This window comes from Macrotis lagotis, chromosome 1 (assembly GCF_037893015.1).
Source record: "Macrotis lagotis isolate mMagLag1 chromosome 1, bilby.v1.9.chrom.fasta, whole genome shotgun sequence".
Taxonomy (NCBI): domain Eukaryota; kingdom Metazoa; phylum Chordata; class Mammalia; order Peramelemorphia; family Peramelidae; genus Macrotis; species Macrotis lagotis.
Window position 1 is genome coordinate 432,688,001 of NC_133658.1, and position 23,076 is coordinate 432,711,076.

Below are 23,076 nucleotides of genomic sequence, written 5' to 3' on the forward strand. Positions count from 1 at the left end.
TTGCGGTAAAGGGACCTTTCATTTGAGTTGAGTGTTTTCTCCCAGTACTGGGACTGGTATAGCTGGTGTCCAGAGGATGGGGTCCCTTTGGTCTCTACAGCCATTTCCCCTCACTTGAACATAACTGCTCAGCCTTTATTTCTTGTTGTTCCCCATAGGGAAGTCATATACCATGATTGGGAAGGATCATTCCACTCAGAGCTTGGGGATTGTTCCCTGTGCCATTTCTTGGTTGTTTAAGCTGATCAATGAGCGGAAAGAGAAGACGGGAACACGGTTCTCTGTGCGTGTTTCTGCCGTAGAGATTAGTGGCAAAGATGAAAACCTCAAGGATTTGTTAGGCGATGTTGCCAGTGGCAGCCTTCAGGATGGCCAGTCTCCTGGAGTTTACCTTCGAGAGGATCCCGTTTGTGGGACACAGGTATAAAGAGCAGCAGGGCGGGCCCCAGCCAAGCCAAACCCTTCCCTCTCTTGCCTTCCTTTTAATCTGGGGATGATTACAACAGTTTCTAAAGTAGCTTAAAAATAAAGAAAGATACTGCCTTTAATTTTTTCCTTGCCTTTAATTTTTAATCCCCTTTCCCTGGCTGTACATATTTGTTTCTCTGATAGCCCTCGAGACTTAATCTGTCTGACAAAAAATGCCAGTCAGCCCTCTCTCTAATGAGCTGCTTCCTCCTTGGTTTTCAGCTTCAGAACCAGAGTGAGCTCCGGGCACCCAGTGCAGAGAAAGCCGCCTTCTTCCTGGATGCCGCCCTGGCAGCCCGGAGTACCAGCCGAGCTGACTGTGATGAAGAGGAGCGAAGGAATTCACACATGCTGTTCACCCTCCACATCTACCAGTACCGCATGGAGAAGTGTGGCAAAGGAGGAAGTAAGGTTCAGCCTGTGCCCAGGATCAGGACAGTATTGCCACAAAGTCCTCATGGCTGTATACAGTGTAGATGCACATTGAGAAGGAGACCAGTGTTGTGGGTATGACCCTGGGAGGTACAGAGAGACAGAGATGGAGAGAGAGAGAGAGAGAGAGAGAGAGAGAGAGAGAGAGAGAGAGAGAGAGAGGAAACAGAAACAGAGAGGAGACAGAAAGACAGACAGAGACAGACAGACATAGACGACATAGACACAGTGGAGAACATGAGACAGAGAAAGAGAGAGGAGGCAGAGAGACAAAGAAACAGACAGAGGGGAGATGCAGATTGAGCATAAGAATATGAATAATTCACTGTAACTACCTCAATGTGCATATTCTGCTGATGGGCAATCAGGAGTATAATCCTCATAAGAAAACCGACTTTATTGTAAATAGAAGTGGTCAACCCACTACCCTGCCCAAGTCCTTTGTCCCTTGTGCCAGTCTAACTATAGGAGAGTGAAGCTCAATGCCTGGCAGAAAGGAAGCATTTAATAATCATACCCTAGCCTCCTCTCCCCTCTTCTCCCCTTCATTCTCCCCTCATTTCATCCATCCATCATTCATCCATCTCTCCACCTACCTTGCCATCTGTCTAATCATCTTTCTATGCATCCATCTATCCAATAGTCTTTCCTTACATTAAAATTTCTTTTACTTTCCAATTACATGCAAAGATAATTTTCAAAATTCATCCAGTTTCAAATTTATGAATTCCACATTTTTCTACCACCCTCCCTTCCCTCCCCCTCTTCATGGTTGCAAACATAAATTGTATATGCACAATCATGGTTAGCATAATTCCATATAATTCATATTGTAAAAGAGGTATTAGAACTAAGGGGAAAAATGTGAGTAAGAAAGAAAAAAGATAAAAGAAGTTTTAAAAAGTGAACATAGTATATGCTTTGCTCTGCATTCAGAATCCATAGTTTTTTCGCTGGATGTGGATGGCATTTCCAATAACAGGTCCCTCAGACTTGTCCTTGATCATTGAACTGCTCAGAGGAGCTGCGTCCTTCATAGTTGATCATCTCACAGTGTTGTTAATGTTCTCTTGGTTCTGCTCACCTCACTCAGCATCAATTCATGCAAGTCTTTCCATGCTTCTCTAATGTCTAGTCGCTCATATTTCTTACAGAGCAGTAGTATACCTTAATATTCAACTCCTATAACTTGTTCATCCATTCCCCTATGATCCCCCTAAATTTCCAATTTTTTTTTGCCACTACAAAAAAGCATCTTGAATTTTATTGAATTTAATGTCTCAGAACACTCAGACCAAACATTGGGACTTAGAATTTTCATGGTCATGGACAGAGTTTAGATTTGAAGGGAATCCTCATGGTAGAACTTGATCTCTGTTCTAGAGCTGACACACTTGATAGTTATCATTCTTGTTTATCTCAAGACCTAAAACCAGTCAATAGATAAGTATTGATTGAGGCCTCCTAAGTGCACATCTCTCAGTATCTAAAGAGAGGTTGGGGTCTCTAACTGTGTGATCTGTACATGCGCTGTCTGCAGATGGCTGCCTAAAGCTCTGCTTATCCCAGGAACTGAGTTTGACTAATATTCAATTTCCATCCATTTGTCAATCTAAGCATTGACCCTTAGACTCATTCTTGGTTTTAGTGAAACAGCTATGTTTTGTTGTTGTTATTGTTATTCAATCACTTTCAGTTGTTTCTGACTTTGTGACATGATTTGGGTTTTTTTGGGGGCAAAGATACTGAAGTTTTATCATTTTCTTCTTCCATTCATTTCACAGATGAGGAAACTGAGGCAAAGAGGACTAAGACACTTGCCCAGGGTCACACAGTTAGTAAGACCCTGAGGCTGGACTTGAACTCAAGTCTTTCTGAATTGTGCTAGTGTTGCTTTTATTTATTGCTGCCAATAGTTTTCAGTTTTTTTAATTGGTCCAGAGTTGTATTCAAAGTCCTTCAGTTTCCTAGGATAACATCTTCCCTTTCTTTGGTTTCAGTGTCAGGAGGACGTAGTCGTTTGCACCTCATTGACCTGGGGAGTTGTGAAAAAGTACTGAGCAAGAACCGGGAAGCTGGTGGTTCTCTCTGCCTGTCTCTGTCTGCCTTGGGCAATGTGATCTTGGCCTTAATCAATGGGGCAAAGCATGTGCCATACAAGTAAGTGGATGACCAGACATATCTTGTTACCAGACAGCCTTACCATGGGCCCACAGCTCAGGTCACTCATACCTGGAGATCTTGGCTTTCAGCATAAGAATGGTACCTTTGGTATTTTGTGGATCTGTTAGTCAGTAAGCATTTATAAGTCAGTAAGCATCTGCAGAGAGCTATGTATTGTGTCAGACATCAGAGATGCAAAGACTTTGCCCTCAAAGAGCTAATAGGAGAGAGGCAAACAAATATGTAGAAGCAAGTTATATATAAGATAAAGAACAAATAATTAAAAGAGAAATGGCACTAGAATTAAGGATTGTGACCTTATCAAACTGGTTTTTCCTTTCACTGGTACAGATGACTACCCTTCCTTCTTCTCTTCTCCTGCTTGATTAGGCTTGCAGCTTTCTATAAATCATCCAAAGAACATCTTGCATCTTGTGGTTCTTTGAATATTTTGTGTGTTCTGATATAGTCCTCATGCTGGAAGAACAATAGTTCACATTTCCGTTGGGCATTAAGATTCACAAAGTGCTTTCCTAACAACAGTCCATTATAGAGGTAGCATAAGAATTGTTATTTTCACTTTACTGATGAAGAAACTGAGGAATCCAGTGTCTTCTGGTCCACTATTTCTGTCAATTATTTCTATTTTTTTTTGCTCATCCTTCCTCTTTGAACAACAACATCAAATGTGATGTGAACTCCCAGGATAATTTAATATTCTACTCATAATATTTTTTAGATAAATTCATTAAGTGTTTACAATAACTACTATAAAAGTTTTTGCCCCCCAAAAGCTCCAAATTAAAATTGACATTATATAAATATAAAATTTAAAATTGTATTTACCTTGAAAATTCTAAATATACACTGATAAAACTTTAAAAATAATTATGAATAAATTAATGTGGGTCATTTTGTTAGAATTAGAAGAAGTATTCCTGCAAGAACTTATATTCCTATTAGTATGCAACATTGCACATTCAATTTCATTTTACAAATTTTGGGCAGTTGTTTGCAGTTTAAGGTTCCATTAATTTTTTTTTAATTGTGAATTCTTGGACCTTAAACCACTGCACTATATGCCATGCTGATCTAAGCAAAAGTCCCAGCATTTAAATTTGACTTTCAGCTTCTTGAAAGTCAAATTTCTCAAATGCATGTTTCTATTGTACAAAATATATGCATAGTTTGTGGCCATGTGGGATTGTACAATGGGGGTAAAGGCCCGTTGAAATATAATGGCATACTTATGGAACTTCCTAGAGCCCATATATTCCCATTTATAACACAACTTTGAAACCTTTGAGTATCTCTTATTTGGCAAAGCTCCAGGTGAGACAAAAAGTTTGTGGTCAAGGAAGCTTGGGTAAGGTGACCTTTCCTTGTCATCTGCACTGGCTCCAGACAGGTCTTTTGTATTTTGCAAATACTTTCCTCCTACCAAAAGGCTTAAGGAGTCTAGAAACCTGGGTTTGGGTTTTGCTTCTACCTCTAATTCAGTTTGTGGCCTACAATCAAGTATGTTTGTCTTTTTTTTGAGCCTCAGTTTCCCATCTGTAAAATGAGGCTAAACTATATTCCTTCATGTCTATATTCCTTTCTGGCTGCCTTTTATATGGATAGGCACTAAATGCAGGTGAAGGTTTGAACTTGAAATGTAATCCACCATATGTCTCTTTTTGCCCTTCAGATTTTTCATTTGGGTTGTTTTAGCTCAGTCTATTGAGTCCCAAAACATTCAAAATCTGAGTGTTACTCCCCCCATATCTCCCCATTGATAACAGCTCATGTGAAAAAGATCTGGATGTTTTAGAGGGCTATAAACTTGATATGAGCCAACAGGATGATGTGACAACCTATAAAATATTGGAGCTGTTCAGATTTTGGCTGCATTAATGGAAGAAGTATCAAAGCTGGGATTAGGTAGGAGGAGATTGACTTGCTATCCCAGATTACATCTGGATTTCAGGACCAGATCTTACCTTCTAAAGAGGACATTGATAAACTGGAACATGTTCAGAGGAGGACAAGGAGGGTGGGATGGGATTGGAAGCATGTCATGTGAGGATAGATTGAAAGAATTCAGGGATGATTAACTTGACAAAGAGAAGACTTGGGGGGGGATGTGATGACTGCCTTCATGTATTTGAAAGATTGTCATGAAAAGGAATGATTAGATCTGTTCTGTTTGACCTCATAAGACAGAACTGGGAGCAACAAGTAGGTAGGGAGATGTTCAGAGGGATAAATTTAGACTTGGTGTAAAGGAAAAAAATCCTGACTCTAGCTTTCTAAAATGGGAATGTCTCTCAGGGAGTTAGTAAACTTCTCTTTACTAGGGCTGTTCAGGTAGTCCCCTGAACTTTGTAGAAAGGAATTGTTCTTGTTCATATGTGGATTGGCTTAAAAGACCTACTGGGTCCTTTCTAACCTGGAGATCTTATGAGTCACAGTGAACTTTAGACAAATAATAATGCCTCTGGTCTTCCCATGCTGCATGATAATGCCTAGTGAATGCTATCCAAAGTTATTTTTCAAATCTTTAGTTCAGGCTTGTAGGAAGGCTCAAGGGGATTCCCAGAGAAAATGAGATCTTGGTAAATGTTAGATTCATTTAACATTTTTTATTATAAAGAAGGTGCCACCTGGGACTCTGGTCTGTGATGGCTTAGCATTGATGGAGAAAGAGACTTTGCTACATGCTCACTGCTTCAATTAGCCATTATAATAATAATAATAACAATAATATATAATGTTTATATAGTGTTTTCTAAGTGCCAGACACTATGCTTTATAATTATTATTTTATTAGATCCTCGCAATAATCCTAAGAGGCAGGGGCTATTCCCATTTTGCAGATGAGGAAATTGAGGCAAGCAAAGGTAAAATGACTCACCAAGAGTCACACAACTAAGAAGTATCTGAGGCCTAATTTGGACCCAGGTCTTCCTGACTCCAGACTCAGTGATCTACCTCACCACTTGGCTGCCATTAAATTGGGTAGATGGTGATACGACCCCCTGGCTCTTATATGTCCCCAGGCTAGTTCCTTCTCTGGTCTACTTTTGGCATCTATCACTTCTTGGCTTTGTGCCTGCCTTGGTTGGATCTTGTCTGTCTAGCTTATGGGAAAGAGTCCCAAGGAAAGAATGTGAAGAACAGGATTTCATTCTGCCTTTGACACTGACTTCCTGGTGTGACCTTTGACAAATCACTCTGGGCTTCAGTTTCTCTTATCTGTAAAATGATGATAATCTCTGCTCTAGTTCCCCATCTAGGGCCGTTATCATCATCAAACAGGTATCAGGAAGTGTAAAGGTGCTGTCCATCTGATTTTAGGCCAATTCCTTCATTGCTCCAGGTCTCATGAGTGTTACTCCCCCTGTATCTCCCCACTACTCTTGTCCATGTATTCTCTATCTGTAAAATGATAAGGGTGAACTTGATTATCTTTTTTAAAAAATGTATCTATTTATTTTTCCAAATATATATAGAAATAATTTCCAACCTTCACTTTTGTAATATTTTCTTCCTCCCAACCTTCTTGATTATCTTTCAAGAGTGGATTTGGAATTGGTGTGCCTTCCCAGGAGGAAACATAAGCAGTTATGAAAGGTCAGCAGCCCTGACCCCTCTGGTGGTCCTAAGGTCAGGAGTAGGCAGCTGTAACTATCATCTCTCTCTCTCTCTCTTACTCAGTGGTCTCTAAGAATCCTTCTGAAAGGTTGAAGACAATAGCGATAATATCCCATGTCCTTCTAGCATTTTGAAGTTTTTGACTCATTTCCTTCCCAAGAAATCTATGAAGTCAGTAGGTCAGGTGATTTGTTCATGGTCACATAACTATTAGGTGTCAGTACTCTAGAACCCCCAAATCTAATACTTCCCATGACTCCTCATCGAGCAGCTAAGTGGATAGAGCACTTGACTTGGGGTAAGGAAGGCCTGAGTTCAAATTCTGATTCAAGCACTAGCTGTATGATCCTAACTTCTTGGTGACATTCCTTTCAACTCTAAATTTGCCATCCTGTTACATGAATGCAGGTTTGTTCACAGTAGGCATTGGATGTGATTAAATCCATGGTAGGTCAGCTTGGGAGGCATGAGGGATTTCCAGAAGGAGGATTCACTTCTGGTCAGTTGAAGGGAGATCAGGACGGCCTTGGAATTGACTTTCCCTATGTTCCACAGAGACAACAAGTTGACGATGCTCCTTAGAGAGTCTCTGGGCAACATCAATTGCAGGACTACCATGATTGCCCACATCTCTGACTCCCCAGCCAACTATGCGGAGACCCTCACCACAGTACAACTCGCCTCCCGCATCCACCGAATGAGGAAGAAAAAGTCCAAGGTATGTGAACCCTGATTCTGGGGTTCATTCTGGTTCAGAATCACCATAATCACAGACACTTTCATGGGTCAGAAAAACACCTTCCCCTTTTACAGGTGGGAAGACTGAGGCCTAGCTTGGAGTTGTATTTAAGGTGGTTGGACAGTTTACTTAAACCTCTCTGGACCCCAGTCTCCTCTTTTGCAAAATGGAAGAGTTGGACTTGATGACTTCTAAGTTCTTTATGATATGATAATTCTTATAGCACTTAACTTCATTTTTTTGTTTTTGTTTTTTTGTATTTAATATTTATTCTCATTTTGTACAAATAATATTTTTTATATATTAATAAAATATTCTTGTTTAAGAGTAAACTAAATATCCCCTCCCTCCAAAAAATATAGACTCACTTGAGTGATAAAGTAAAGGGGAGAGGAAAAAATTGAAATTAAAAAGAGAAAAAAATAATAGTAATAATTGTAGGTATGGCCAGGTGGTGCAATGGACGGAGCAATTAACTTCATTTGAATCTCCCCTAAACCTTAGAAAATTTGTCACAGCAAACATGATTCTTCCTGCCCCTGCCTCCCCATTTTATTACCTGTTTTATTTTTGTTCTTGGCAATTGGAGTTAAGTGACTTATCCAGGGTCACATAGCAAGTGTCTGAGGCTGGATTTGAATTTAGGTCCTCCTGATTCCAGGGCCAGATCTCTACCCATTGCGCCACTTAGCTGTCCCTATTATCTTTATTTTTACCAGACCTGGGAGTCCATAGCATAGGGTGAGAAACCCCTTCTACCAGGGCAGGTCTCAGCCTGTTCTGAAACTTTTAACTTTAGAGTTTTGTGGAGGCTCTGATGAGTTAATACCCATAATAAGTGCTGAACTATTGAGCTCCATAGAAGTACAACCAGTTTTTGTTGTTGGTGTTGTTGTTTGTTCCCCCCATACTCCTTAAATTCTAACTTTGGTATTGAGAATGTTGATGGTCTGTTGTCAGAGCTGAGGCACCTTGGAAGATGAAGAACCTTTAAGAGGTAGGGGGAGGTGACATTTTAGAACATAGAACATGGGAGGGTGATCAAAACATGGGACATTAGAATTGAAAACCTGAGGTAGGCACTCATCTTCCTTCATTCAAATCTGGCGTAAGTCACTTATTAGCTGGGTGACCCTGGGCAAGCCTCAGTTCCCTCATCTGTAAAATGAACTGACAAACCCCTCTAGTATCTTGGGGTCCCAGAGAACTAGACAATACTGAAATCACTCAAAAAACAATGTTGCCATCTAGTTCAACTTTATCTACAGATAAGAAAACTGAGGTTTGTAGAGAGCTAGGTTTGTAGTCTTGAACGGAGGCCAGGACAGCACATTGAAACTTGAACTGATGATGGTATTTTCATTTTGTTTTAGTATGCATCCAGTTCTTCAGGAGGAGAGAGTTCCTGTGAGGAGGGCCGAGTACGGAGGCCCCCTCATCTGAGACCTTTTCACCCTCGCACGGTGGCCTTGGACCCTGACCTCCCTGGCCTGGGTCTCTCCAGTGACCCTGATTATTCCTCCAGTAGTGAGCAATCCTGTGACACCGTCATCTACGTGGGGCCCAATGGGGCTGCACTGTCTGACCGTGAGCTCACAGACAATGAGGGCCCCCCCGAGTTTGTCCCCATCATTCCATCACTCAATAGGAAGCGGAGCAAGGATGGGCCGGCTGGCCCGTGGAGCTCAGACAAGGACCACTTCAAGTGTAACACATTTGCCGAGCTGCAGGAGAGACTGGAGTGCATCGATGGGAGTGAGGAGCCTGCTCGCTTTGGTGGGGCTGACTCCCCTGGGGTTGGGAATGGCAGTGGTCCAGGCAGCATGGAAGCTGGCCTGGCCAAGTCAGCCAAAGAGAAGCCACCCTCCCCACTGAGAGGGTGCAAGAAACCTGCTTTGATGGAGGTAGCATCCCCCAAAAAGGGGCCTGGTCTCCGTTTCTCTGCTGGATCTCCCCGTAATGGTGCCTGCCCAGGAAACAGCCCTTCCCAAGGCCAAATGGATATCCCCAATCCTGTGACTCGAGGGGATGGGAAAAAATCAGATGTGGTCTCAGAGGGTGGGAAAGATGTAGCCTTCCAGTCAAGATCCTGTAAGCTCGATGTGACTAGGAGCGCAGACTGTAGCATCACCACTGAGCCCATTGTCAGGGACAAGGCCATGTATGGAAAGCGACCTCTGCCCAGCCCAGCACCCCCACCCCCTCAGCAGAAGGACCTTACGCCACCTAGCAACATGTATTCCAAGCTGGATGACAGTGGGGTCCGGACACCTCCACTGGGAATGAGCAAGCAACTGGTGAGCTCAGGGGAGATGACGTCTGCCCAGGAAGCATCCCCCCATCCATCTACCAGCACCCTGGAGGTACACAGCTTCCACTCAGCTTTCCGGGGTAAGTGCTTTGACCGGGACATCCTGACAACCACAGTGACCCTACAGCAGCCGGTGGAGCTGAATGGCGAGGATGAGCTGGTGTTCACAGTGGTTGAGGAACTATCCATCAGTGGCATGGTAGACTCTGGCCGGCCCACAAGCATCATCAGTTTCAACAGCGACTGCTCCCTGCAGGCCCTGGCCTCGGGGTCCCGCCCAGTCAGCATTATCAGTAGCATCAATGATGAATTCGATGCCTACACATCCCAGGCATCTGGTGTGAACATTGACATTGTCTTGCCTTTCACTGAGGGAGCCTTCCCCTCTGGAAGCCGCCGCTCTTCCATCAGCTCCTGGCTAAGTGAGGTCAGCCTCTGCACCATGGATGGCGATGTGATGCCCCCTGGGGAGGTCCTCACAACTTCATCTCCTTTTGCCTGTGATCCCCCTGGGGAGAACTTCCCCCTGGACTCTCCTAGAGTCACTGTCACTTTTACCCCAGGGAACCTCAAGAATGACAGTGGCCTTTGTGGCTTGGAGCCGGACAGCTTAGAGAGCACTAGCTCCAGAAAGATGTCACCAGCCATTGCCAAGAACCCTCAGTCCTTGGGGTCTACCAAAGCTGCCCCCACCCCAGGTGTCTCCAGGATCCCCAGTCAGCCCAGGAGGGTGGGGAGAGGGGGGAATCCACAAGTGACACATAAGATGCAAACCATCCATTCCAGTCTTCCTCGGACTCTGAGAACCACTACCTCAACCCCCAATTATATGGGTGCCATGAACCATAGCCATGAATTGCCCAGTCCAGGTGGGCTATTTGATGATCCGTGGCTAGTGCGAGTGGATGTCCCACCAGGCACCCACTCCACAGACCCACTGTCCTCTCCAAGTGACCCTCCAGTAGGTATTGACTCCTTTAACATCCCATGCAGGGATGCTGCAGGGTGTAGGCCCCCCAAGTCCCAGACAATGTTGGCTTGTTCCCAACGAGTGGTAGATGGATGTGAAATGTCTTACAAATCTGTTGGGGACCATGCTAGGAAACCAGAGGTCATGACCCAAATCCCACCCCTGAGGAGAGGGGCCACCACTCTGGGGGTGATGCCAGTGAGTCGAAATGGAGATAGTCCCACTGAGGCCCTGGCCCGAGGCTATCCTGACTCCACTAGCAGCCTGAAAACCTCCATAGGGAAGAAGAATGCGCCTCAGAAGTCAAGTCTCTTACCCAGGCCCAGTGGGGCAGGACCCCCTGCCCCACCAGTCCGAAAATCAAGCCTCGAGCAAAAAAGTGGCATTTCTTCGTCCCGGGGGGTTATAGACCCTGCAAGAGCTCCTGCTTCCAAAGGGGAAGAAGAGGTGGAGCCACGACCCAGGCCTGGTGTGGGCTTGACTCCTGAGAGCCTGAAAGGAAAAGCCAGCTTCAAGGGTGAGCATTCTCTGCCCAAGAGTACATCCAGTCTGAAGACCAGAGTGGCCAAACCTGAGGCAGTACATCGTTATGGAAGCCACATGTCCCTTGAGCGATGTGAAGGCCTGGGCCTGGGGGGGGCCAAGGCTGATGGGGCAGGCAGCAGCACCGGGAGGCAAGGGCGGTCGGTGCCAAGGTTGGGTGTGCCCCCTGCGGCCCCTTCTCCTGTGTCTCCGACATCCTACGGGACCCCCTGTAAGGGTGGCTCAGCTAAGAACGTGGCAAATACTAAGTCACCAGCTGGAGGAAGCAAGAGTCGCAACCTGTTGGCCAGTGGCTCCCGGTCTCTGAGTTCTTCGGTGAAGTCACTGAGTCAGCAGCCTGCTGGGAAGAATGCTAGTGGCCCCACTAACAGCAAGGTGGCCCCCCGGACCATGCCTGGAGTCAACAGCAAGCCCAACAGGGGAACCATCATGGGCACCAAACAGGCAATGAGGGCCGCCAACAGTCGCGTGAATGAGCTGGCCTCCGGGAACGCCGGCAAAGGGAACCATTCCCGGAGCTCTGCAGACTCGGACAGTGGAAATGATAGTGGTGTGAATCTGGGTGATGAGAAGTTGCCAGTGCCTGCCCTGCCCTCGCCCTACAGCAAGATCACAGCTCCCCGGCGGCCTCAGCGCTACAGCAGTGGCCATGGCAGTGACAACAGCAGTGTGCTGAGTGGAGAGCTGCCCCCGGCCATGGGGCGGACAGCTCTCTTCTACCATAGTGGTGGCAGCAGTGGCTATGAGAGTATGATCCGGGACAGCGAAGCCACTGGGAGTGCCTCGTCCACCCATGACTCCATGAGTGAAAGTGGACTGTCATCCCCTGGGGGCCGGATGAGAAGCCTGAAATCTCCCAAGAAAAGATCAACAGGTAAAAAAAATAAACTTAAAAAAAAGACTTTGCTACCTTCTCTCCTCCTAGATAGCATCTAAAAGGTGTGGGGGGCATGGGGATTTTAATCTTCACTGTTCTCTGTCAAATGGCCCAAGAAACTTCAACTATGGTCCCTGGACTTTTACCTTTCACTGCTTTCTGGGTAGGGGTTATTGTTGTTTGTTCTATATTCTCAAGGAGATCATGACTTCAGGAAGGTGATGCCATGATTTGAAAATGTCACCAGCCTCACTTTTTGCTTTGGAGTCATCTAGGTCCAGTGGTAAGATATAGCTCAGGACAACCAGAGATGACCCCGGATGCAATGGGAGACCCTGACCTTGTTAAGTTAAGGTCTTTCCCAGCTCCCAGTTAGACACCCATTTGATAATTAAGGCTTAGAGAACCAGAAACAGTCACACTGGATTGCCACTAGTGGTTTTTACAAAACCTATAGGCCAGCCATTGAACTAAAGCAGAATCCATCCTCAGTCTAAGATTCATGTCAGCCTTGAGTAACCCATTCCCTATCTGGGCTTGGATGGTCCTAGTCATCCTATGCCCCCTTGTCTTTGAGGTGAAGGTAAGTGTAGAGTCCAGAGGGGGCGGGGGGGGGGGGAGGCGAGGATTGTAGTTGTAGTTCAGGGCAGGCAACTCAGCCAAACCCTGCGTGATTACATGCTCAAAAGCAACATTCAATCTGCCCCTCTCCAACTTTTTCCCCTTTCCCCTCCTCCAAAAGGGAATGCGCAGTCCCAACATCCACTCTCAGTGAAATCCAAGCAAGCCAACAAAAGTTGGCCTAAGTTCCAGGGAACTTAGTATCAGGAGACTTGATGCAAGTCCTAATTCTAACATGATGTAATCTTTGGCCAATAACTTCATCTTTAAGCCTCAATTTTCTTCTCTGCAAAATGAACACAGTAAATGCCTCATCGTGTTTGAAAAAGAAAGGGATGTAAAATGCTTTGTAAACTGTAATAATTTAGATAAATCCATGTTAAGCATTTTGAATATCTGTATTTTACAAATGAGGAAACTGAAGCTTACAGAATCATAGAGCATATTAAATCAGTTCTAGAAAGGACCATATAGATCACTATCATTTGGAAAATGGGGAAACTGAAGTCAATGGAGGTATAGGTTTTTGAAGCCCTTTACAAATATTACTTATTTTCATGAAATACTGGGAGGTAGGTTCTATGATTATCCTCATTTATTTTTAGGATAACAAACTGAGGCAGAGTGACTTTCCCAGAGTCACATTTCTTAATCCTTTGAGTCCTAGTCTTATTTTTTTCTAGTGTTCAAGGTAGTTCTGAGGCTGAATTTGAACTCAGGTCTTCCTGACTACAACCCATACTTCTATCTACTGTACCACTTAGCTACTATATTTAGAATCGGAAGATGTGGGTTCAGATCTTTATTTTCAGTTGCTTGTTACCTGTGTGGTCTTCAGAAAGTCACTGTTTGTCTCTATCTCTCATTTTCCTCATCTGTAAAGTGGATGAGATAGATGATTTCAAAGGCCTCTTCTAGCTAAAGACTTTATGTTTAATCCTTGCCTAAAGTCACCAGGTTAGTCAATGATGAGTCTAGGACTTGAACCTGGATTTTTATACTCTCTGTTCAACATTCTCTTTGCAGTCTTATGCCTCTCACCAAATCCTTTTGTAACAGGGAATCTGGACAAAATCTTTATTTGTGGAGGGGGGTGCAGAGGGGGTAAGGGAAGAGGTAGGTAATATTTTCTCCAGGTCCAAGAATAGTGTCATAGAACTTCAGCCCCAGAGATCTCTAGTCCACATTTGCTATTAGAAAAAATACCCCACTCTGCACCATTCCTGAGAAGTGGCCATCCAGACAGTCCCGGGAAATTCCCTATCTCCTGAGACAGATCATTCCTCTTTGGAGCTAAGATTCTTAGGAAATTATTCTTTTTGTTGTTGTTCAGTCATTTCATTCTGACTCTCCCTGACCCATTTGAGGCTTCTTGGTAGAGAATACTGGAGTGGTTTGTTATTTTTTCTCCAGCTGATTTTACAGATGAGGAAACTGAGGCAAACAGGGTTAAATGTCTTGAGACCAGATTTGCACTCATAAAAAGGAATCTTTCAGATCACAAGGCTGGCTCTCTATCCACTGCACCACCTTAATTATTCGTTACACCAAGACAAATCTGCTTCCCTGAAACTTTCCCCATTGCTCCTAGTTCAGCATCCTGGTGCCAAACAGAACTCACCTAATTTTTCTTCTTTATGACAGTCCTTCAGATATGTGAAGACTGGCTACCCTATATCTCTTCTTTGTGCACAATTTCCTTGAGCCTAATTCCCCTCCATTCTCTTATGACCCAATCATAGTCCCCCCCTCCATCCTTGTTGCTTTCCTATGGAGATGCCCTGGCTCATGGGGTACCCGCGTCACTAGAGAGGGGAAATTGACAGTAGTCTAGTTCATTTTCCAAACTGGTTGTCCAGCCTTGGTGAGCTAACCTGCCTGGCTTGGTGGAGCTTTGTGGGCAGGGTTTCTGAGTCCCTCCTCCGGGTGGGAAATAAATCACACTAACGTGAGCTCCCTTCCCACTTAAGCCTCCCCCACAAATCAATATTAACGGCCCTGTAAAGTTGCACTCGAATCGAGGAGGGTATTACTCACTGATGGATTCGATTTTGTTTTTAGCCCCAGGAAATACTTGTGAGGTCTTTAAAGATGACAAACTATTTCTTTTCCAATAATGGCTGTCTGTTATGGGTAAATGGGCTCTCTTATTTTGAATGCTTAATGCTCAAACTGGCTAATATTTTTCCATCAATCAATTATTCAATCAACAATCATTTATTAAGCACCTACTATGAATTGGACACTAAACTAGGTGCTGGGCCAAGAGAGACAAAGAGTGATGCAATTCCCATTCTCAAGGAACTTAAGTTCCAATGTGGAAGACAGCAAGCATATGTATAAAATATACAGAATAAATATAAATGAAATAAATAAAAGATCTTTTGAAAGAAATCACCAGCAATTGGAGGAATCAAGAAAGACTTCATGTAGAAGGTAAAAGAAAAGAGTGATAGAAACTATGAGTTGAAAGGGATATTACTTGTGAGAAATGGAAAGAAGGCCAAATTGTCTAGGTGATGGTGTGCTTCAGGTAGAGTAGTAACATACAATGAAATTAGGAAGAGAGTTTGGGACCAGATTGTTAAGGATGTTCAAAGCTAAACAAAGGAATTTTATATTTTATCCTAGAGGCAATAAAGAGCCATTGAAGTTTCTTGGGTAGGGAAGGATTGTCATCAATTTACATATAAGGAAAATCACTTAGGCCACAGCATAGAAGATGGCAAGAGTAGGGAGAGATTTGGGTAGAGGCTGAATAGGTGGCAGTGGCAAAAATCTAGGCCAAAGGTGGTAAGGGTCTAAAAACCAAGGTATTAGATATTAATGAGTAGAAAAGAGGGGCAGATGTTGTGGAGATTGAATTGGCAAGAACTGCCAATTGCTTGGATATGAGGAGTCAAGGAGAACAATGAGTTTACAAACCTGAGAGACTGAAAAAATGGTTGTGTCTTTGATGGAATTAGGGAAGTTTTGGGAGTGGTAATGGATTTGGGGAGAGAGTGAGCTCAGTGTTAGAAATGTTGCATTTGAAATGTCTCTGAGACATACAGCTTAGACTTACACAATAGACAATTGATGTGGGACTGAAGTTCAGGGAAGAGTCATTTGTGAAGAAATTATAATTAAACTTAGGGGAACAGTTGAAATAAAGAGGTGAGAGAGAAGAGGAAAAGGGTCCAGGACAGGCATTCAGTAACTCCTACAGTTAGGAGTAAAGAGATGGAAGATGAGCAAGCTAAAGTGACTGGAAAGCAGATTGTTTTTTTAAGAGGAGAAATAGGAGAAAGAAATATAGAAAATTCAGAGGAGAGAGCATTCCAGAGGAGATGGTGTCAATAGTTTTGGGTGCAGCTGATAGATTGGGAAGGATGAGGGCTGATTTGGTGATTGACACGGATAACAGTGGAAAGCAGATGCAGTTGAGGAATATGAACATGTCATATTGCAAAGGGTTGAGGATAGTGGAGGAAAATAAAATCTTATTCTAGGAATTTGGTTAAGAAAGGGAGGACAGGAATGGAATGGAAGGAATGGTAGGATCTACTAAAGATTTTTTTAAGGATAGTAGAGACATGAATATTAGAGGAGTTGACCTTGGAAAAAAGTTTCATTTCATTATCAAAGCCTGGGGAAGGAAGGAGGGGTGATGAAGTGAAAGGGTTATGAGATGAAGAGAAGGAAAGAAGAGGGGACTCACACCAGCTGGCCTCAATTTTCTCAGTGAAAGTAATAGGTCTTCAGAGGAGAGAAGGTTTGGAATATTTCCATGGGGTAGGGGATAGGGAGTCATTTGGAGGGGAGTAAAAGCAAAACCTAGCTGTTATGAGCACCCATTTCAAGTCTGATAACTAATTTATGTTACCTAGTTAGTACAGTTGTATGACTTCCTTCAGGTGTGTTTGGTAGGAACAGAGAAAAAGTGGGTGTTAGGAATAACCCAGGCCAGGGATTTAGCAAGGCCTGAATGATGATAGGACAAGGAGTTGAGGAATTTGAGTGAAGACAATAGCAGAAGGTGAATTGGTGAACCAGAGGGGTCAGGATTGAAGCAGGTGTACAGTGAAGTTAGAGTGGGAGGGTTAATAGCCTGAGAAAGTATTGAAAGGTGGAGGAACTAAAGATCAGGATGTGAATTAAAAATAGATTTAGGAGGTATGAGGTAAGGGGTGAGATGCAACGATAGGAACATGATCAGATAGAGAAAAGTCAAGAAATAGAACACAGAAAATGGTGAGATCCATCCCAGCCTAATGCTAGGAAGGAGGAGATCATGGGAATAGAAGGGATTGGGAGCTTAAGGCATTTGAAATGAATATGGATATTGAAGTCCCTTAATATAAAGATAAGAGTTGGGAAAGTGGGAAGATAGTGAGACAGGAACTGAACTTCTTGAGAAAGGAGGGAGAATCTAGGTCCTCTGGCCCCAGAGCTGCAATCTTTTCATTACAGAAATTAATTGAACCCTTTCTGGTGGTTAAATTCATTGGGGGAGGAGGGAGAGAAAAAAAAAAGAAAAAAGAATGATAATTTTGTGGTATATTTGAAAGGAGTAGCAAGTTGTGCATAGTAGATTTGCAGTTTCATATGTAGTCTTTATTATACTGTTATGGAAATACTTGTTTTATTCCATAACTCAAAAATAAAAGTAAAAAGTAATGAATTGGACAGAAGAATGAAACTGATGCAAATGGGCTTCTAATCAAGCACTATTACTTATCACCATTCCAAAATAGTCCATATTCTGCTCTTATCTGAGGAGGAAAAGTGTGTTTGCCTTTGCCTGGCAGAATGCGGAAAAAGCTAGCTTTGGGAACATCACTGACCGGGCTGGGGGATGTTGGTTGTGTATTTGCAGGTCTGCAGCGGCGGCGTCTGGTTCCGACTCCCCTGCCTGATGCTGCAGCCTTGGGCAGGAAGCCTAGTGCCACTGGTCAGTGGGTGGACCTGCCCCCTCTGCCTGGCACTTTGAAGGAGCCTTTTGAAATCAAAGTGTATGAGATTGACGACGTGGAACGGCTGCAGAGGCACCGGCGGGAGGAGCCCGAGGTCAGCCCCTCCCCGCTCCTGCAGCCCCCTTCCTTCATAACCCTTTTGGTCCAGGTCCCCAAGGGAGGAAGAGGTTCAATTGGAAATGGTCATGCAATTAGAGCTCCTGGCATGATTAATTTCCACTGTTTTGCATGTTTAGGCTCCGTGAACAGAGAAACATCATTATAGGCCACAATTAATTGTGTTTAACCTGACGGAGAACATGAGTAGAGAATGTGCGTGCTCATTATGAGGATGTTGTCTGCTCTGAGCCCCCCTGGAGTTGACTTTGTTTGTTCAGAACCTTTCAAGTCCCCCCTTAATAGCTTTCCTTCAGAGTGAGGTCATTAACCTTAGTTATGGGACCTCCCCAGTGGTGGGGAGGGAGATGGGGCTGTTATTGGGAAAGTTATGCAGCCCAATACCTGCTTCCTTCTGATGGAGTTTTTTCCTTTTTTTCCCCTCTCTTTTCCCCCCTCTAGCCTTTCCAAGATGTGGAAAAGGTAAATAGCATGTTCACCTCTCACATTGTTGTAGGTAGAGTTCCCTGAGGACTGCAGTTTCAGAATTTCAGTTAAAATCAATATTAGAGATGACCTATGGGGAGACTTCTTAAGAACTCAGTTGAAGAAACTGAGACAGAGTGACTTGCTCAGGGTCATACAGCTAGTAAGAATCTGAGGCATGATTTGAACTCAGGTCTTCCTGACTTCAGGCTCAGCACTCTTTCCACTGCTATCTCAATTGCCTAATGCAGTGGAGAAGAAAAAGGAAAGAAATCCAGGGACAGACTTGAACTAAGGATCTCAGTACTTACTCACTGCGTTACTCTGGACAGATCCCTTTCTCTCTGTGGTGGGGCCTGGGTTTTCTCAGCTAGCAAAGAATGGGACAAGACTAAATGATCTTTAGGGTCTCATCTGCCTGGGACTGATAGCTGCAACCTTGGAATTCTCTCTATTTTCAAAGGGTCTGATGTATTTTAATGCCAAACTGAAGGTCCTGGAAAGAAGACACCAACGAATCAAGGAGATGGAGGCCAAGCATGAATTCTTGAAGGAAGAACTGGAGGAGACCAAGAGTCGACTGATGATGGATCCAAATAAGTGGAGAGAAGAATGTAAGTGCCTTAGAACAACATCCTTCTGATGCTCCAAGCCTCCTAAATCTCAGTAGCTGTCTTGGGATCTTTTTCGTATTGTTTCTCATGTAACCTAAATCTGGGAAGCATCTGAATGGTAAAAATGGATAGTGAACCCCTAAAATCTTGCATTGATGGGCATAGTCTGACGTTCCGTAAGGGGAAAACATTCTTACTGGCTCTTCCTCTTAGGGTGAGGGCCAATGGAAATGTGCCTCTAGAGTGTAGGCACTGCAGCTTCCCCTACAATGTGCCAAGAGCTTCTGAATAAGGACCACCATGACTATGCAACCTAGCTAGAGTTTCAGAGTATCAGAGTATTTAGAAATAATCTTGTCTGATACCTTTATTTTGCAGAAGGGGTAACTGAGACCCTGGGGAAATACGATTTGTCCCTGGACTCAGGTCCTTCCTGTTCCCAATCTGTTAGAAGAGCTTATGAATAGGAACCTATTCATGGATGGTTGTCATCAGAGAGAAAGAATGGAAGAACTAGGACCTGGGCTATTCATTGTTAGTCCCTAGATAATGACAACTATTCATATTTTAAAGTGCTTTGAGGTTTACAAAGGACTTTCTTCTTATATACATGCTCTTCTTCCCATTGAGGCTTAGAAAGGGACAGTGACTCATCCTTGATCATAATTTGGAATCAGAGAACCAAGGTTCAAATCAAGGTTCTGTCACTTAATATCTATGTGACTTTGAACAAGTCACTTAGCTTTTCTCAGCCTTGGTTTCCTCATTTGAAAAATGAATTGTTCAGAGGTGATGGGAAGGATCTCATTGACCAAATCATGGATGTTTCAAGAATTTAAGGAGTTGATTCTTGGATATTTGCTTATATGACACATCGCTCAGTTAGTCAGTTAATACACATTTATTAATTGATCTCTTAAGTTCTGGGGATATTAAGATAGATAAACAAGTAGATAGATAAATAGATAGAGGAATAAGTACACAGATGAAAAGATAGATGGATAGATAGATGGATGGGTAAATAGATGAATAGATGGATAGACAATTACAAAATACTTGTTAAGTATTTATTTTGTGCTAAACACAACACTCAGTATGGGACTACAAATAAAAGCTGCTTAGTCATTTCTTGCCATCATGGAATTCTAATGTGGGGGGGACACATAATGAGGTGTTGGAGTACAGTTATTGGAGATGAGAGGGGAGAGATTATCCACAAGAAGATAAGATGAGGAGATGATAATGAAGGAAGTTGGTTCTCTGCAAAGAGATTCACCTATCAAAACTAGTAGAGCCAGTCCAAGTTTCTAGTGGGTGTGGAGATGGTCTCAGGGATGAAGGCACTGTAGGAAGAAATACAAAAACATAGCCCTTGCCCTCAGACATGTTGTGCAACATGCAAATAACTATGTACATATGAAATCTGTTCTGTCAAATAAAAGTAGTTTCAGAGAAGTGGGAGGGCAGCTAGGCACAACTGGGAAAGGACTCCTGCAGTACTTGAAGGAAGTGAGAGAAACTGGGAGGCAGAGGTGAAGAAAAGAGTTCCAGGAGTCTGGGGTAGACAGCGAAAATAGTGGGAGTTTGGTAGGAGTTGGAAGAGTCTTGAATATGGGGAGGCCAAGATCTATTGGAGGATGGATTATAGTGGAGTCAGGGAGACCTTCTGGAGGGCACCTGGAGATTCCATGTTCTGACCCCCATTTTAATTTTGATTTGCAGTTGAGGTGGACCCAGAGTTGGATAAAGAGTCTGAGGAATACCTGGAGGCTCTTGAACAAGCTACAGAAGACCTCGAGCACTGTGTGAACCTGTGCAAAGCCCATGTCATGATCGTCACCTGCTTTGACATTGGTGTGTCAGATGTCCAGGAAGTAGAAGTTTGAGAGCGGACAAGAATGGACAGGATAGGACAGGAGTGGGAAGGGAAAGGGATGAGAAAAGGGAAGGGACAGAAAATAGAATCTGGCGATGCCTGGTTGTGCCAAGATTGCAATGCCACAAAGAAAGTGACAAGGGGAACAGGAATGTAGAGGAAAAGGAACAGTAGGGTGGGAAAGGGGGAGGGAGAGAGGGGATGGATGTGGGCAAGGAACAGGAATGTTTCACAATCAACATGGTGCCTCATTCAAGACCAAACTGTATAGAGAGTGAGAATAAACCATGCCTGACAGAATGGACAGACAGACGGACGGATGGACGGACGGACAGGAACTGAGGATTAAGAACACCAACAGACATTCCCCTAGCAATGCCAAGTGCCTTTCATGTTAATTGGATTTTTCTTTCTCCCTTTGGTGCTAGAAATTTGGAAGCAAGTAGCCCAGGCATCAGCTGTTTTCCTATAGAACCTTTGATATTGTATTATGTTTTTCTGACCCCATGTGAAAACATAGTAATGACAGCAATAAGCACATGACTGTTTCTTACTGGCCTTGCCTTCTGGTTTCTTAGAAAAGTGGTTTGATGTAGCAAAACTTAAATGGCCAGAAAACTAATTTGGGGTTCAGATCCAAGATATTTTTATGTGTGTTTTTATCTTTTCAAAGGGCATGGAATGAGTTCTGACAAGGACTAGTTTTCATTCCCTCCTCAGAACAGAACTAAGATTGGCTTTTATTTCTGGTTGATTTTTTTTTAACTAAAAGTTTCTTGCCATCCTTATCTGATGCCTCATTGTAGTGTGGAGGTGACTCCTAGGCTTTTGAAGCCTGGGTGTGAAGAGCTAGCCAAGCTAGAACAGCTTTGAGTATCAGCTTTCCATGGCAGTCTGGGGGCTGAAGATGAGCCTGGTGAAGGCCAGGGTACCCCACCATAGAATCAACTACTAGGGATGGAATATTTTAGGGGGTGAACAGCAACTCATAAAGACTGTCTGCTAAAATTGTGAGAGGGGTTGGGAACTGTGTTGTTGGAGGACCCACATGGATGAAAGTAAATGTGGGAATTGAAGTATATTTGGGGCCAAGGAGGATTGTTAACTATGGAATGAGCTCATCCGTGGTTGAATTAACCTCATTTTATACAAATCTGTTCTTCCCCCTTGGGGAAACAGTGGCCAAGGGCTTAGCAAAAAGCACCAAGAGCCTTCTTCATTGGCAGGAATAGAGCCTCCAATTTCTTACCAAAATAAACCAGCAAAAAAAAAAAATGTTGGGGGGTGGGAAAGAGTTTTGTAAATGTTTCATTAGGTTCATATTTTTCTATCGTTTTGACCATGAAGCCAATATTTGCATCAAAAACTTTGGAGTCAAAAAAATCAATCTTTTCCCAGTTTTTGTAATGATGAATGAATGCTCAGGACTTGAGTGGGATGGACGGCCGCATGAGTTTGTGCTGAGGATGGAGTGGGGGGAAGGGAGGTGTGGGAGGGAAAGAGATTGACCCAGAAGTCCTCTAATTGGGGGGCCCTTGGGCCAATCAATTGTTGCCAAATGAGGAAAAAAAAGGAAAAAAGTAAAAAAAAAATTTCCCAGGGCTGAGTACTGTATGTAAGGTCCCATTTCATATGAATCATATTTTCTGACCATTTTGATTTATAGGGGTTTTATGAGCCTTTGTATAAATGTGTATGATAACATGGCATCCCCACTTTTACTTGTGAATAAAAGATACATCTATTGTTAAACACTTCTTTTTAATGAGTTTTTGCTTTTGAAAACAGTAACAAAAAGTCACATTTCTATGATGCTTCCTTTACAAATAATTAATCAAGAAACATTTATTTTTTATGTTCTGGGTACAGGGAGCTAAGAATACAAAGATGAAAATAAAATGGTTCTTGCCTTCAGGGGGGGTGTAGTCTATGAAGAAGCAATGATAGGGAAGCTATGACTATTATGGGGAGAGGGAGGGAAGAAGAGAAAAAGCAATGGAGTAGGGAGGAGACAGAGACTAAGAAAGAGAAGGGAGGTAGAAGAGAAGGTGAGAGGAAGAGTGAGAGAAAGACTAGTTCTGAAAGTTGACTCAGACCTGTCTCTACCCTCAAGGCATTTGCATTGCAGTAAGTGAGGGGGAGGGGAGAAACCAGGCAAGATACATATATTCACATATTAAAAGACAGAAAATGATCTGTGCTCTCTGTGTGGTTCAGAAAGTAATTGCTCTCTACTAGTTCAGAGGAGAGAATATTAGCTCTCAGCTTTATGGAACTTTAAGGTTTATA

At 43.3% G+C, this 23,076-nt stretch overlaps 1 protein-coding gene across 1 annotated transcript in view; it reads left to right on the forward strand.

The window, feature by feature from the left end:
* Window positions 1–22,520, forward strand: part of KIF26A (kinesin family member 26A) — a gene marked incomplete at its 5' end in the record, with an annotated part of 161,640 nt that extends 139,120 nt beyond the window's left edge. The window contains 9 exons of the mRNA XM_074209275.1: window positions 159–421; window positions 691–874; window positions 2,901–3,060; window positions 7,255–7,417; window positions 8,812–12,136; window positions 17,619–17,809; window positions 18,274–18,294; window positions 18,761–18,911; window positions 20,634–22,520. Of these exons, the coding sequence (XP_074065376.1) occupies window positions 159–421; window positions 691–874; window positions 2,901–3,060; window positions 7,255–7,417; window positions 8,812–12,136; window positions 17,619–17,809; window positions 18,274–18,294; window positions 18,761–18,911; window positions 20,634–20,797 (4,622 nt within the window). The remainder of the gene's footprint in view (window positions 1–158; window positions 422–690; window positions 875–2,900; window positions 3,061–7,254; window positions 7,418–8,811; window positions 12,137–17,618; window positions 17,810–18,273; window positions 18,295–18,760; window positions 18,912–20,633) is intronic.
* Window positions 22,521–23,076: the final 556 nt, after the last annotated feature.